Source organism: Bubalus kerabau, chromosome 20, assembly GCF_029407905.1.
Source record: "Bubalus kerabau isolate K-KA32 ecotype Philippines breed swamp buffalo chromosome 20, PCC_UOA_SB_1v2, whole genome shotgun sequence".
In the NCBI taxonomy this organism is placed as follows: Eukaryota; Metazoa; Chordata; class Mammalia; order Artiodactyla; family Bovidae; genus Bubalus; species Bubalus kerabau.
Window position 1 is genome coordinate 18,169,346 of NC_073643.1, and position 14,603 is coordinate 18,183,948.

Below are 14,603 nucleotides of genomic sequence, written 5' to 3' on the forward strand. Positions count from 1 at the left end.
TCTCAATTCCTAGACAGCCGAGGGCTGCGCCAGACAAGAGCCGCCGGGCCTCTGATGACGCACTACCGGCCGCGCCGCTGTTCTTCCGGCCTCGGCAGGTGACTCTAACCCCTGGGTCTCCGTGTACCTCACGGACAGTGGTCGCTGCCCTGTGGGGAGCCCCCGGACATCACGGTGAGCGGGCGGGACCCAGGGGAAGGGAAAGACAGACACCGCACGCCTCTCGGCAGTGGCGGCAGCCCTGGTTTATGTGGAAACCCGCCCGGGCCTCGTTCTCCCCGAGTATTTGCGTACCGGGACGGCCCCGAGCTCCTGGCAGCCCATCCCCGCTTGCAGCTTCAGCACTGCACTCACTTGGGCCTGGCACACAGAACACGCCTAAGAAGATGATGGCGTGAATGAGTGAATGATGATTGAGTAACGGATAAATGACCGAGACCTAGGACCCGAGTTCAGAAACGAAATCCTGGGGGTCAGAGTTCTCCGTTTGGGTACAGCTGTTTCCCCCAAAAGTCCTGCAGCTCAAACTTAAAAAAATTTGATGGGACTTATGAGGAGAAAGCAAATAGTGTGAAACCCACTAGCGAGAGAGTTTGGAGACCTGAGCTGTAATTCCGTGGGATACCGAGCCGGTTTCTTGATCTCTACTGTTGAACTGTCACTGCCTTCTTTTCTCTACAAAGCTCAGTTGACAGAATGTACTCAGAAACGTTTATGTCTAACAACAAAAGTTTACTATCCATTACTTGCCAAATATTACGTAGAATTTACAGGCGGGACTACAAGAGTGAGTGACCTCGGAGCCTTGCCAAGTGGGAAGTCGCTTCCCAGTGTAGTACTGAAAGATATATATGTGAGCAGACCTGTGATGATATTTTAAACCGCGTTTATTTGGCACTTAACGGGTACCAGGCACTGTTTGAAACAGTTGTGCATTTATTTAGCCTTCACAACAACATCTAATTTTCAATGAGGAAATCGAGGTCGGTAGAGAATAGATGACTTATCCGAGGACGCACTGCTAAAGGACCCAACGCTGCAGAAAATGTAGGTCCAGGGTGCTTTTGCAGCCTGGAGGAATACTTTACTTGGGGCCAGCAAGCAAATCAGGAAGGGCTTCACAAAACAGTACATTTAAGTGTGGTGTTATGTAAGGAATTGTGGTTTCAGTTCTTGAAAAACACCTGGCTTCCCAGAATCCTTCAGCCGCTTCTAGAGGAGTAGCAAAGTAGCAGCAGGGAGAAACCTTACAAGACATGAGGAGGATGCTAGGTCCCTGTAAATTTTAGCAAGATGAAGTTTATATATATATATATATATATATATATATATATATATACACACACACCTGTTTTCCCCAAATCTGGATTAAGTTTGATCCTTTTAGCATCTTAAAATCATGAACAGATATTTCATATTACTTATTTGTGTAAGCATTCCATTCTGGCCGATTTAGAAGCCAGGTGTCAGCAAACTGTGACCCATGGGCTAAATTTTGGTCTACCACCTGTTTTTGTTAAAAAAAAAAAAAGTTGAAACAAACAAGCTCACTTGTTTACATATTATCTAGTTCTGTTTTCAAACTACAAAGGCAATGCTTGTTAACTTTTGATTTAGACAACAGCTTAGATGATCCACAACTAAAGAGTAGATATAACAGACTTGTCCTTCTCAAACGTGATATTTCTGAACTTATGTTGAGTGCTTGCTATGTGGCATATATTTTTATAAGAGCTTTATGTGAACTCATTTAGTCAAGGGTTTCACAGAGCGTTGGAGCTGGAAGGACTTGGAATATTACCTGATTTGTCAGCTTTTTCAGATAAATAGCCTGTTCACACGGTCTATGGCAGAGCAAAGTTTCTTGAGTTTCAGTACAGCTCACTTTGCCACTTTGATCTTATTCTGAATGGGAAACCTATACCATATCCATTAGATGTGGCATTTTAAAAAAAAGGGTTTTTGGGGGGGGCTGGGGGGTTAAAACTCTGAGCCAGATCTTTCACTTTAAGATATTTTTCAGATTATAAAAGTAATTCATGTTTATTGCAGGAAAAGTGAAATATGTAGAAGAATATAAAGGACAAAATAAAGTAACTCATTAAATGACCTAGAGATCAGTTGTTGACATTTTGGAGGGTCTTCTACTGTCCTTTTTTATGTGTGTGTTTTGTGTATATATGTGTAGTTGATAATTGTTTCTGTTTATTGAATGCTTACTTTAGTACTGGTATATATGTGCATATTTTTTGGTTTTAGTGTTTTGTAGTCTCCTGTTTTAACATATTGTATTCTCATGAATATTCTTTGAAAACATGAGTCTTAATAATTTCATAATCTGTTATATTGATATACCGTCAATTTTTATTTGCCTGTATTTTCCTAAAATTATAGTAATAATGTGATCCTTGCACATAAGTCTCATCTCTGATTATATCTTTCACTTTTTTCTGTGATTACAGAGTTACTTATTTCTACAGGAAAACTTTCAAGCATTACAAAAAGAAAGGCCTTAAGACAACAAAAGTTTCAGACGTTTCTGGTGGTCCAGTGGTTAAGACTCTGTGCTCCCAACCCAGGGGCCAAAGGTTCAATCCCTTGTTGGAGAAGATCCTGCATGCCCTGGGGCGCAGCCAGAAAAAAGAAAAAAGTGTACCATAATCTTATTCCTCAGAGATAATCATGGCTAACAAATTGATAGATATTGTGAGAGATTTAAGTTATTTATTTATTTAGGCCATGCTGTGCAGCTTGTACGACCTTAGTTTCCCAACCAGGGATTGAGCCAGGCCCTCAGCAGTGAAAGGGCAGAGTACTAACCACTGGACCACCAGAGAATTCCTTAAGTTAGTTTTTTAAAAATAAAGCAGAATATAAATAATTGAGGAAATATGGGAAATAGAGGGGGAAAAATCATTCATAATTCATATCCCCATGGTGACGATTAATTTTCTTTTTTGGTCTTATTCATATGCATATTTTAAATATACATATATGATGCTACATTTGTACCTGAAATTATGACATATTGATAAATTTGAGGATCTTCTGAGATACTTTGCAGGTGTATATAGTATACACCTGAGAATTTTGATACTGAGAATTTTGTTCTGAGTTCCTGTACCTACAAAATGGTGATCATGGTGTCCCAATTGACACTCAGCATACAACTTTAAAACCTAATATATATATAACTAGATTATCTCTAGAAAGATGGTACCAGATTACATTCCCACCAGTCGTGTGTGAGAGGCTCTTTTCCTGACCTTTGCCAGTTTTTGAGTTTTAGCATTAAAGAGAAATTTTCCAATTTGATATAAAAATTAATTCTTCATTCTTTCAGTTCTCATTTTTTTGATTACCATGGAGATGGAGCTTTGTTTTGATATGTTTATTGGCTTTTTGTAATTCTTGGAGTATTTGTTATACTACCCATTTTTCTGTCAGTTCATCTTTTTTCTTTACTCATTAATAAGAATCTTTTTATTTATCAGGTCCATCTACTTTTTGATGTGTAAATTTAAAAAATACATTTTTAACCCTTTACTCAATTTAGATTTATTTTGGTATGTGATATGAAATAGGAATCTCACTAAGTGTTTTTTCCAGATAGTTAAACAATCTCAGCATAATTTGGGAGAAATTGATTGTTTATGATTAGAAATGCCAATTTTTATCATATATTAAATTATTTTACATATTTCTCTTAGGGGATTAAGAGTCTATAAAGTCAAAAGCCAGAGTTTAACTTCCTTGTAAATGTGTAAACTCACTGTTAAGGTTTCCTAATTACACTCTCTCTTTCTTTTTTTTTTAAGCTGTGCCACACAGTACACAAAATCTTAGTTCCCCTACCAGGGATCAAACCCCCACTCCCTGAATTGGAATGGCAGTCTTAACCACTGAACTGCTGGGGAGATCCCCTAGCTATATACTCTTGATGATTTTATCTGTTACCCCCAGAATTTCAATTACTCTCTTTATGACAAAAATTCTAAATATAAGTTTTCTTCCCATATCTTTCTCCTCTAATATCCATGTATGCCTGATATTTCAAACTGAATGTATCTTTTCCCTCCCAAACCAGTGTTCCCACTCTCATTAAAGGTTACTGTCATCACTCAAGCTTCAAACCAGCAAATTATCATTAACTTTTTCTCCTTACATCTCCCTCTAATATTCCTCTTGTCCTGTTGTTTTTTCTCTTAGTCAGCCCAGTCTCCTTATTGGACTGCTGAAACATCCTCTCAGGGGTACTCCAGCCTTCACCTTGCCTCCTACCTTTCACCCCTGTACACACTTCTTTTCTTGTACTACGGACAAAAGGATGTGTGTGTGTAATAGCAGATCTAATCATGTCACATCTTTTCAAACCTTTTCCGGTCCTTTTTGTGGCTTTCTGCTCAGTTTAGGGTTAATTCCTTAAAATAACCTGCAGGATTGTATTTGCTTGCCTCGGGCTTCATGGCTCATTTCTAGTGTTTCATAGTTTGGCCTTACTAGATCTCGTTCATTCTTCTGAAGTATGGGGCTTGATTCCTTTTATATATTCCCTTTCATTTCTCTTGATATCTTCTTTTCCCTCTTCACCCATCTAATCCTTACTTATCTCTTCTTCAGTGAGGCCTTCTTTCCCAGGTTAGATTAGGTCCCCTCTGCTCTACATTCCACAGTGCCCAATATTTCTGCTTTGGCTCAGACGGTAAAGCGTCTGTCTACAATGCGGGAGACTCGGGTTCGAGCCCTGGGTTGGGAAGATCCCCTGGAGAAGGAAATGGCAATCCACTCCAGAACTATTGCCGGGAAAATCCCATGGACAGGGGAGCCTGGTAGGCTACAGTCTATGGGGTCGCCAAGAGTCAGACAGGACTGAGCGACTTCACTTTCACTTTATTTGTAACCACTGGTGTAATTTCTTTGTTGAGCTGTGATGTAAGCTCTGTGTGGGCAGGGTCATGTCTGATTTTTTCTCCACTGTCTAGTTCTGATTATACCCAGACCCCACTCTACCTCATGAATATCTGTAGGATTCTGCAGTGGGTCCACTTTATGTTCCTGTTATGGAAGAGGATCAGGAGATCCCACCTAGAATCCTCCTAAACCTCTAAAACTCAACACTGAGGCACAGACCTTGATGAGAATGCCACAGAGCTGGTCTTATTAATTACTTCACCAGACATCCTATTCTTTCATGTTTTCTGAGGTCTTCATTATGATAAACCATCTCTGCCTTCTGTTTTTCTTGAGATGTTTCCAGTTTTACTTCTCACTTCAGACTTATAGGGAGAGATATTTTTTGATGAACAGTTACAATTTTGACTTTCCAAAAACCAGAAACTTTCTACTATTTTTGCAAATCTTTGTAAATCAAAAATTATTTCACAGAATGTTTTTTTTTAACTGCAGCCTGCAGTTTTGTATTGAACTGTGCCTGAAGAAAAAAATTTTCACTGATAAGACACCTTGAAGAAAGGACAATCAGTGTATCTCTAGGTTGTATCAAATAGAGAGAAATCCCTAACTACTATCCAACTCCTTGACATATAGGGGAGGTGGGTGGATCAGACATAATGCATTAGCCTTGCTATGAGGCCATTTCCCCCATGTAAATTTTGATTATATTAATTGCCTTTTCTTTAGATTATTGTATAGTGGACTCATTGACATGGATATTCCCATTCATAGTTATTTTTATCTTTATAAATAACATTCTGATGTATTTATCAAGTGCTTGAGTAGTTCCTAATATGTTAGTCTGTCTGGCTGTCACTTGAACAGCTGACAGATAGAGTTTGTGAATCCAGAAAGCTGGAAGCCATCCGTAACACTTGGTGATGCAGGCATATTGCTATCTTGACAGGTTTTGTGTGAGTTATCCGATAGTATCCTCAGACAACAGCTCTTCCTCATTTTTCTGTTTACTGGGACAGTGATATCCCCTCCCCCACCTTTTTTTCCTCTGTGAGCAGGGCTCCACTTCCAACCTTGAAGTCTTTTACAATCAAAGCAAAGAGAAGATTTGTGGATGTTGAATATGCAAGGAGCTGAAGAGAGAGCGATTGGAAGAGAGATTTGTCCAGGTGAGTGAGCAAGTGTTCACCAGTGGAAGAAATAGGAGGGCTTTGGAAATTTTACAAGAGAAACTGAATGAAGCTCAGAAGAGAAAATTGCCCTCTCTTTTGGGATGTTGGGGTGAATGTGAGTGAGCATCTCTTGGGGCCAGCTTTTCCCTGGTACTCATTTGATCTCATTTCCACTATTTGGCTCGTTTACATTCACTCACTGTTTTGCCCTAATCTTACTCTGTTATTTATTTGTCTTTTTCCTTTTATCTCCCTTGTCTCTGATTGCCTCACTTCCTTGGTGTCTGCAGCTACCCATTTCTCATTAATGATCATCACCTTATCCTGGTGCAGATCTCTTCCACCGCTTATAATTCTGAATTACTTGCTCACTTGCTCTTAATGACCCTTACTCATAGGCCAGTATTAAGGCCTGTCAAAATGAGGTCCCTCTAAGTTAAGGGACTTCCACTCTGCCCTACATAAGAGACATTTACTGTGGTGGTTTTTTTCAGGTTGGATGAACAAGCCCGCTCCAGAGCAGGATGGCACTGATATTGAGTTGCCAGGGGTAGCATCAAAGAGATCCCGAGAGGATGAATACCAGGATTCTACGTTTGAAGAAAAACATATATGTGAGAACATGAAGGAAAACCCTCCCAGAGAGGCTCCTGGACCACGCTTTTTCCGAGAAGGTTTTGGAGCAATAACTTTTATCCATAAGGAAGCACCTCCAGAAATGATTAGCCAGGAATATCATTTTGAGAGAGGCTTGCTTTTGACCTCAAGTCTTGTTACACATCTCAGGGTTTCTACAGAAGAGAGCCTACATAAATGGGAGACAAGTAACATACACACCAATGAGATTTCAGGCCACAGTAAATGTTTGACCCTCTCTACACAGAAAAAATCTTGGAAATGTGGTGAATGTGGAAAAACCTTTACTCAGCGCTCATCCTTTACCCAGCATCAGAGAACTCATACAAGACCCTACACATGTGAGGAATGTGGAAAAACTTTTAGTCGTAGCTCATTCCTTATTCGACATCAAAGAATTCATACTGGAGTGAAACCATATGAGTGTGAGCAGTGTGGGAAAACATTTAGATGTCGATCATTTCTTACTCAGCATCAGAGAATCCACACTGGAGAGAAACCGTATAAATGTAACGAATGTGGGAATTCCTTCCGCAATCATTCACATCTCACTGAACACCAGAGAACTCATACTGGAGAAAAACCTTACAAATGTAATAGATGTGGGAAGGCCTTCAGTCAGAACACACACCTCATTCATCATCAGAGAATTCACACTGGTGAGAAACCTTATTTATGCAATGAATGTGGCTCTTCTTTTCGCAAACACTCAAATCTTACACAACATCAGAGAATTCACACTGGGGAAAAACCATATAAATGTGATGAGTGTGGGAAAACTTTCCATACAAAGGCAAACCTCTCTCAGCATCAGAGAATTCATACTGGAGAGAAACCCTATAAATGTAAGGAATGTGGGAAAGCCTTTTGTCAGAGCCCATCCCTTATTAAACACCAGCGAATTCATACTGGAGAAAAACCGTATAAATGTAAGGAATGTGGCAAAGCTTTTGCTCAGAGCACCCCACTCACTAAACATCAGAGAATTCATACAGGAGAAAGACCCTACAAATGCAGTGAATGTGGTAAAGCTTTCATTCAGAGCATTTGCCTTATTCGGCATCAGAGAAGTCACACTGGAGAAAAACCCTATAAATGCAATGAATGTGGAAAGGGCTTTAACCAGAATACCTGCCTCACTCAGCATATGAGAATTCATACCGGAGAGAAGCCCTATAAATGTCAAGAATGTGGGAAAGCCTTTGCTCACAACACATCTCTTACTGAACATCACAGAACTCACACTGGTGAGAAACTCTATAAATGTAGTGAGTGTGAGAAAACCTTCCGCAAGTATGCACACCTTAGTGAACATTACAGGATTCACACTGGTGAGAAGCCTTATGAGTGTGTTGACTGTGGAAAATTCTTTAGACATAGTTCAGTCCTTTTCAGACATCAGAAACTTCACAGTGCTGAATAAATCTGGCATTCATGTGATGGTTTCTCTAGGGAGAGTGCTAGGAATCTGGCCTAGGGGAGAGGCACAGAAACAGTTCCTAGAGGGAAGGATAAAGGAGCCTTGGACACCATACTCAGAAGCATATTCCCAAATATGGAGGTGGGAATTTGGAGAGTGCAGAGCCTACTCCAGGTGGGCATCTGGGAATACAGGATAGGAAGGAAGTTCCTACTTTTCAGAGAAATCTTGGCTCCTTGCCATTCCTCTCCCTAGGGCACTCTAATAGCTGGAGGTGCCATTTATTAAGTTAACACTGTTTCCCTTATTACACTCCTGCCTTACCTCCCCAACTCGTCACCTGTGTTCACTGCTCACTAGGCTGGGTTGCTTTTCCAAACTGATGCTCAATGTGAAAGTGGCAGCTGTTCTGAGGTGGTGCTGAATAGCCTCTAAATGACTGAGGTGGCTGTTGTGGGAAGGCTGCCCATCTGTGGACGTGGTCCCATGAAGGTTAGACAGAAACAAATGAAAACAGAATCATTATTCATTTATTTATTCAATAAATATCGGGATATATGGCAAGAACTGGGCTGATCGCTATAGGAATGGTGAAGAAGACTTTATCAGGGTGAGGGAGATCTTTCCCAATCCTTTAAAGCTAGAGGGTCACTTGGGGCTAAGAAGGAAATAAGTCAAAGCTTTTCTCAAATGCTGTCAGTTTGTGGGAAGGAAGTCAGATCTGCTCAGAGGGTCACAGAGAGGAAGACCTTTCTTTTGTCCCTGTGGAATTACTGGCTTACCCAGAAAGGAAATGGTTTTTGCTGGGTTACCAGTGGTAAGAGGCCTCAGAGCAGGAAGCCTGCCTGTGACTGAGCAAGCCACCCACATATTCCTGACCTGGACTAGGGCATATTCCTGTCCCTTATCAGTTTGACTGGGCGACTAGTACACAGGGACCAGGGGATAGGAGCCCGCTAGGATCAGCTTGGGACTTGGTTTGTTAGCCCTTAGGGTGAGAAAGCATTCGTGATAAAGGAAGGCAGCCCCTTTCAGGTTGGCTGGACTTGGGCATTGGTGGACCAGTCCTTAGAGAAAGCTTCAATGATGAAGTCACTGTATCGGAGAAGGCTAGGTTTTGTGTAATCATGGCATTGGAGATTTGTTTTTTGCTTTGTTTTGACTGTGCCGCTTGGCACAATCTGAGTTTCCTTACCAAGATCGAACCCGTGCCCATTGCAGCGGAAGCGTGGAGTCTTAACCATTGGACCATCAGGGAAGTCCTGGCACTGGAGATAATCATAGATTCATGAGAGTCGGATGTTTGTTTTTATTGGGACTTTATTATTCCAGGATGTTTATCATTCTTTGTGAACTAGAGCTATCTAAGGAAACCCTTCTCATGGGATGCATTTGGAAAGAATTCTAAAGAGAATTACCTCTTTCAACGCTGAAAATCAAGATAGCATGGTTTGCTATGACTGATGGCATTTTATTTTTTGAGTGAAAAGAAGGGCATGTTTCCTCTTTACTTCTCCATTCTCTTTCTTGTTCTTAACTGCTACCCAGAGAGTCAGCTGTGGAAGATTATATGAGGATAGCCTTTGATTGGTATTTGAAATAGTTTTCTATGCTCTGAAGTTTATATAGTTTTAAAAAATATGACCATTAAACACAACTAAAGTAAGTTAATTCTGGAATGGTTCTTTGGAATTCAGCATTGATTTTTTTTTCCAGAGGAACTGTCTTATAAGCATTAATAACTACCAATAATGGGAATATGACAGAAATAATGTACTTTCCCCTCCCCAGCTATAAAGATAATGTTCTCAAACCTGCCATAGGGCAGTTCATAATTGAATAAATGAATGTCTTAGGGGGAAAAACAACCCTATGAAAACTGTATTTTATGCTCATGGAAAGCAAATGTCTGTATTTTTTCAAACACTAAAGAATTCATTGCTAGCACATGGTAAATGCTCAGTAAATGTTTATTTGTTGAGTTAATATATTTTAATCAAACTTTGCTTACCAAAAACTTTAGGAACTTCTTGACATTTAGAGTGATATTTATATACTGCTGTCTTTGGAGTCTTGACTGGAGGTTACAGAGGAAAGGGAGAGTTTTCTTGAGGAAGAAGTCGGAAAATCTTAAGGGTGAAAGATGCCTCAGTTGTTAGAAAGATTTTCTAAAATGGAATGGACAAACCGAGATTTTAATCCTCAGGCTAAGAAAATCTGGTACCATTTTTACTTCCTGGAGAAGCAGAAAGAAAAAGAACTCATCAGCTTTACCCTCATCCCATATTCTCACACATGCAGATATTTACTCCTGACTTTGTGTCAGTTGCTGGCCCACCATGTATCAAGTCTCTCCAGCTTGGCCTCAAGCTAGCTTCTTCCTCAGCCTTCTCTCATCATATCCAATCAACCACCATATCCAGTTGACATATAACTCCTAAACTAGGAAGCCACCCCCACTGATAGTGCTTTATCCAAGCTCCCTGATTTATTTCCTAGGCTTTTTTTTCCCATTTTCCCAACTAGTCTTGCAGTTTCTTGTACCACTGGGCCATCTTTCACATGTCTTCTGGATGGTCTTTGCAAGACACAATTGTGGCAGCTCTGTGGTTCTCTCTCTGAATAAAGTGTTAGCCTCCAGGGGTACCTGAGTTTCCTCATCTGGCCTGTGCCTGCTTCATCATTTCAGAGGGCATTCCTTGCATGTTCTATTCCATAGTGCAAATTCCTGTGACTCATCATCATTGGACTCTAGTTTGGCACCTTTGCACATTCTCTTCCTATCGCCTGCTTCCCTTCCCTGCTTCTGCTTGCTTGGGAGGCTCTCATTTGTCACTTGTGAATGTACTCAGGCAACAACTCTTCAAAGCTGTCCCTGATGTCACATGTTCTGTATGTCTGTACTTTTTGGCTTCATCATTTTATGTATCAGGTTATAATGGTTGATAGCTCAGTTGGTAAAGAATCCACCTGCAATGCAGGAGACCCCAGTTCAATTCCTGGATCAGGAAGATCCGCTGGAGAAGGGATAGGCTACCCACTCCAGTATTCTTGGGCTTCCCTTGTGGCTCAGCTGGCAAAAACTCTGCCTGCAATGCAGGAGACCTGGGTTGGGAAGATCCCCTGGAGAAGGGAATGGCTACCCACTTCAATATTCTGGCCTGGAGAATTCCATGGACTGTACAGTCCATGGGGTTGCAAAGAGTCAGACACGACTGAGCGACTTTCACTTCAGTTTATAATGGCTAGTTTACAAATCTTTCTCTTCCCACTGTCAGCTCTATCAGGGCAGGAGGCATGCGAAATTTATTCATCTTTGTATCCACAGTTTCTGGCCTTTAGTAGGTGCTCAGTAAATACCTGTTGAGCTCAACTAAAATTGAGTCAGACAATCCTCCATGCCCAAATGCAGGTTGTGACTTAAGTCCACAGTTACTAGCAGAAAGGTACAGTGAATACAAGAGTATGTCATGAAGTGTTTGCCAGAAGTAAGAATTCTGAACCTTCCCCCAAGGTACAGAGTGTGTGATCCACTCTGATACAGAGAGGATCTCATAAGCAAAAGTAATATGTAGCAAAAAAAAAAAAAAAAAAATTTGGGAGGGGAGTGCTGTTACAAATTAGGCATTTAAATGTCCCATTATAGTTTAACAAAGTGTTTTCAGATATATTGATGTCATGGTCAACAGGAAGAGGAAAATACATGCAGGTGTAGAAGTGCAGCTATGTGAACTGGAATATCCTTGTGGTAAGAGAGATAAGCTGAGCAGTGATGCTGGCTTGGCAGGAGAGTAGTTGAGCTTGAAAACCCGAACATGGAAGACCTTGGGGCTCTGGAATGATGAAGAATTAGAATGTGTTGCTTATATTCAGTGTGTCGAAATGTAATTTGTGACTTTAGAAGAACATGAGATGAGGCCACATGAGGTCCACAAAATGAGAGAAGGGAAGACAGAAGGATGGTTGAACTTGCCTGAGGTCACACAGCTATTCTCAGGTGAAATTGAAATTCCAGTGTCCTTGCTTTTCCCTCTGATTTCTCTTTATTGTACCTCTGCTCCTTGATGCCTCTTTCCTTGTGTCTGTTATGCCCTTATTCTGAGAATGGGAGAAGCTCACTTTAGATCGAGAAGCTTTTTGGCCTGTAGAATAAGACCTTATTGCATGTAAGTGAGGCGGAGAAATAAGTTGATTCTGCATTTTAACACCATCTTTCCCCCTACATAATGCAGAAATCTAGTCTTGACCCCTGGTAGCTCTAGTTTCACTTTCTTGCAGCTGCTGGCTAGAGCAGGGCTAAGGTCATCTTAGTTCAGTGGGATTTTTTGGTGTCCATTCCTCCAATCCATTTTCCACCTCTCATTGAAGCAGCTCATCACAAACTGCAGTTAAGCCCCAGATTCCTGTTTGTAGTAACTTGCTCTGCCTGGGGCACCCCACTGCAGGGTTAGTTTCCACCCAGCAGAGCCTCTTGATAGAGATTCTTTGAAGTCTAAAAGGGAAAAAATATGTAGGCTTAGGATCTCTGGCATGTGGAATGTTAGGGCTATGGAGGAAGAAGATGCTATCTGATTCAAACGAATTGCTGAGGCTGAGACACTGGGTAAAAAGAAAGGCAAGCCCAACGTTGTTCTCTGGCCTGTCAGCTAACAGTTCTACAAAGGGTCCCCTTTTAGCTGAAGATAGCGATGGTTTCAGTCTGGCATTTATTTCCACTCCTGTTTTCAGCATCATAAATGGACTCCATTTTGTGAAAATGGTCCATCTGGGAATTTTTAAAAATTTATTTTAATTGGAGGCTAATTACTTTACAATATTGTCCATCTGGAAATTTGAGCAGGTAACTTTGTTGCATCTCATTCACTTAACTGCTTCCTGAAAGCCTACTACTGCACACTAGGGATATGATGGTAAGAAGTGTTAGTCACTGTTAGTCACTCAGTCGTGTCGGACTCTTTGTGACCCCATGAACTGTAGCCTGCCAGTCTCCTCTGTCAATGGTATTCTCCAGGCAAGAATACTGGCGTGGGTTGCCATTCCCCTTCCAGGAAATCTTCCTGAAGGAATCGAACCTGGGTGACAACCCTATTTACCTGAGCTTGCAGATCATTGGAAATGCCTGGAAGTGGGTCAGGTGCCCTGCTGCCCATGGCTTCATTCCTGGAATATGCAAATATTGCCTGAATGAAGATCAGCAAGATCTAAAGTTTCTCAGAAGGGGGGCAGGGGTGCTACCTTGAAGGCAGGAAAAGTCCTGTAAGTCATTGCAGTCAATGGGGCTTGGAACTGGGATTTGGGGAGCATGGTAATGTTCTGCAAACATTATTGACCATTTTTAAGTACCAGAAATTCTTGGTAAATTACACGGATTAACTTCATTTAATCCTGACAGCAACACTATGAAATTTGGTATCTTTGAAATTAATATCTTTCTAAGTGAGGGAAGTGGCACAGAAGGCTAGGTAACTTGACCAGGTTCACACAGTGAGAACCTGGGACTTCAAGGCAAAGCAGAGCTCTTGTCTTTTGGCCAATTGTTGATTAAATAGCCAGAAGCAGTAGGGTGTTTTTGGTTCCTATGAGGAGACCAATTATCTAACGGTTGAGAACGTGTAGCAGGAATGTTGAAGCCAGGTTTAGGGAAACTTACAGAAAACCTTCAAAGGATGATGACCTGGAACAGAATTTTGGGGAAGGGGTGAATTAACCTGGGGTGAGAGTTCCCGAGGACGACCCCGACTCTCACTTGACTTCAGCATCCTTATTAGGGGAAGAGGTATACTGAGGTGCGTTTGCGACTGTTTTGGGTCGGGGGAAGAAGCCCGGCGGCTTGCCAGGGAGGAGACGGAGGCATTTGCTGGTGTGGCGCGTATTGTTGGCGTCAGGCTGGGCCGGAGCGCGGGCGGACCTGCTCCTGGGAACCCGCAGACGCGAGAGGGCGGAGAAGTGCGGCGGGCGGTGCCTCGCGGTTCGCTTGGTGAGCAGACTTGGCCGTCCCCGGCTGCGGCTGGTCCCAGGAGTTGAGCTGGCCTCAACGCTTCTTCTTTCCGGGCGAGCCAGGCCTTTGGAGCACAGGCCGGGGGGTTGGGACCGGCTCCCTTGGAGAGGGAGGGACGAAGGCTGTACCAGAGCCCTGGTCTGGGAGGCCGGGCTCCATTTATTTGTACTTGAGTGAGCGAACTCGTGGGTCCGTTTTCTGTGTCCTAGAAACGAATACTATCCCTCGTTTTGCCACTTCAAAAAGTTGTGCGGGTTGAATAAGTGAATGTGCAAGTTATCTCTTTCCTTTCAGTAAGTTTTTATTCCTAATAGCAACAGGGTAGGTGCTGTGTGAAGACATCCAGACTCAACAGTTTAACAGCAGGTACTATGTATTGTCGGAGAAGGCAATGGCACCCCACTCCAGTACTCTTGCCTGGAAAATCCCATGGACGGAGGAGCCTGGAAAGCTGCAGTCCATGGGG

General features: G+C 42.0%; 1 protein-coding gene across 1 annotated transcript; it reads left to right on the forward strand.

The window, feature by feature from the left end:
* Positions 1-43: 43 nt before the first annotated feature.
* ZNF502 (zinc finger protein 502) lies at positions 44-9,129 on the forward strand. The gene is made up of 3 exons (XM_055556974.1): positions 44-174; positions 5,970-6,080; positions 6,578-9,129. Exons 2-3 carry the CDS (start codon positions 6,026-6,028, stop codon positions 8,140-8,142), a joined length of 1,620 nt encoding a protein of 539 aa, XP_055412949.1. The 5' UTR covers positions 44-174; positions 5,970-6,025; the 3' UTR covers positions 8,143-9,129.
* The last annotated feature ends 5,474 nt before the right edge of the window (positions 9,130-14,603 follow it).

Excerpts from the sequence above, each read along its gene's own strand:
- ZNF502 (XM_055556974.1), top strand. The coding sequence starts at position 6,026 with ATGTTGAATATGCAAGGAGCTGAAGAGAGAGCGATTGGAAGAGAGATT. Across the intron at positions 6,081-6,577 it reads TGGAAGAGAGATTTGTCCAG|GTTGGATGAACAAGCCCGCT; the intron begins GTGAGTGAGCAA and ends GGTTTTTTTCAG.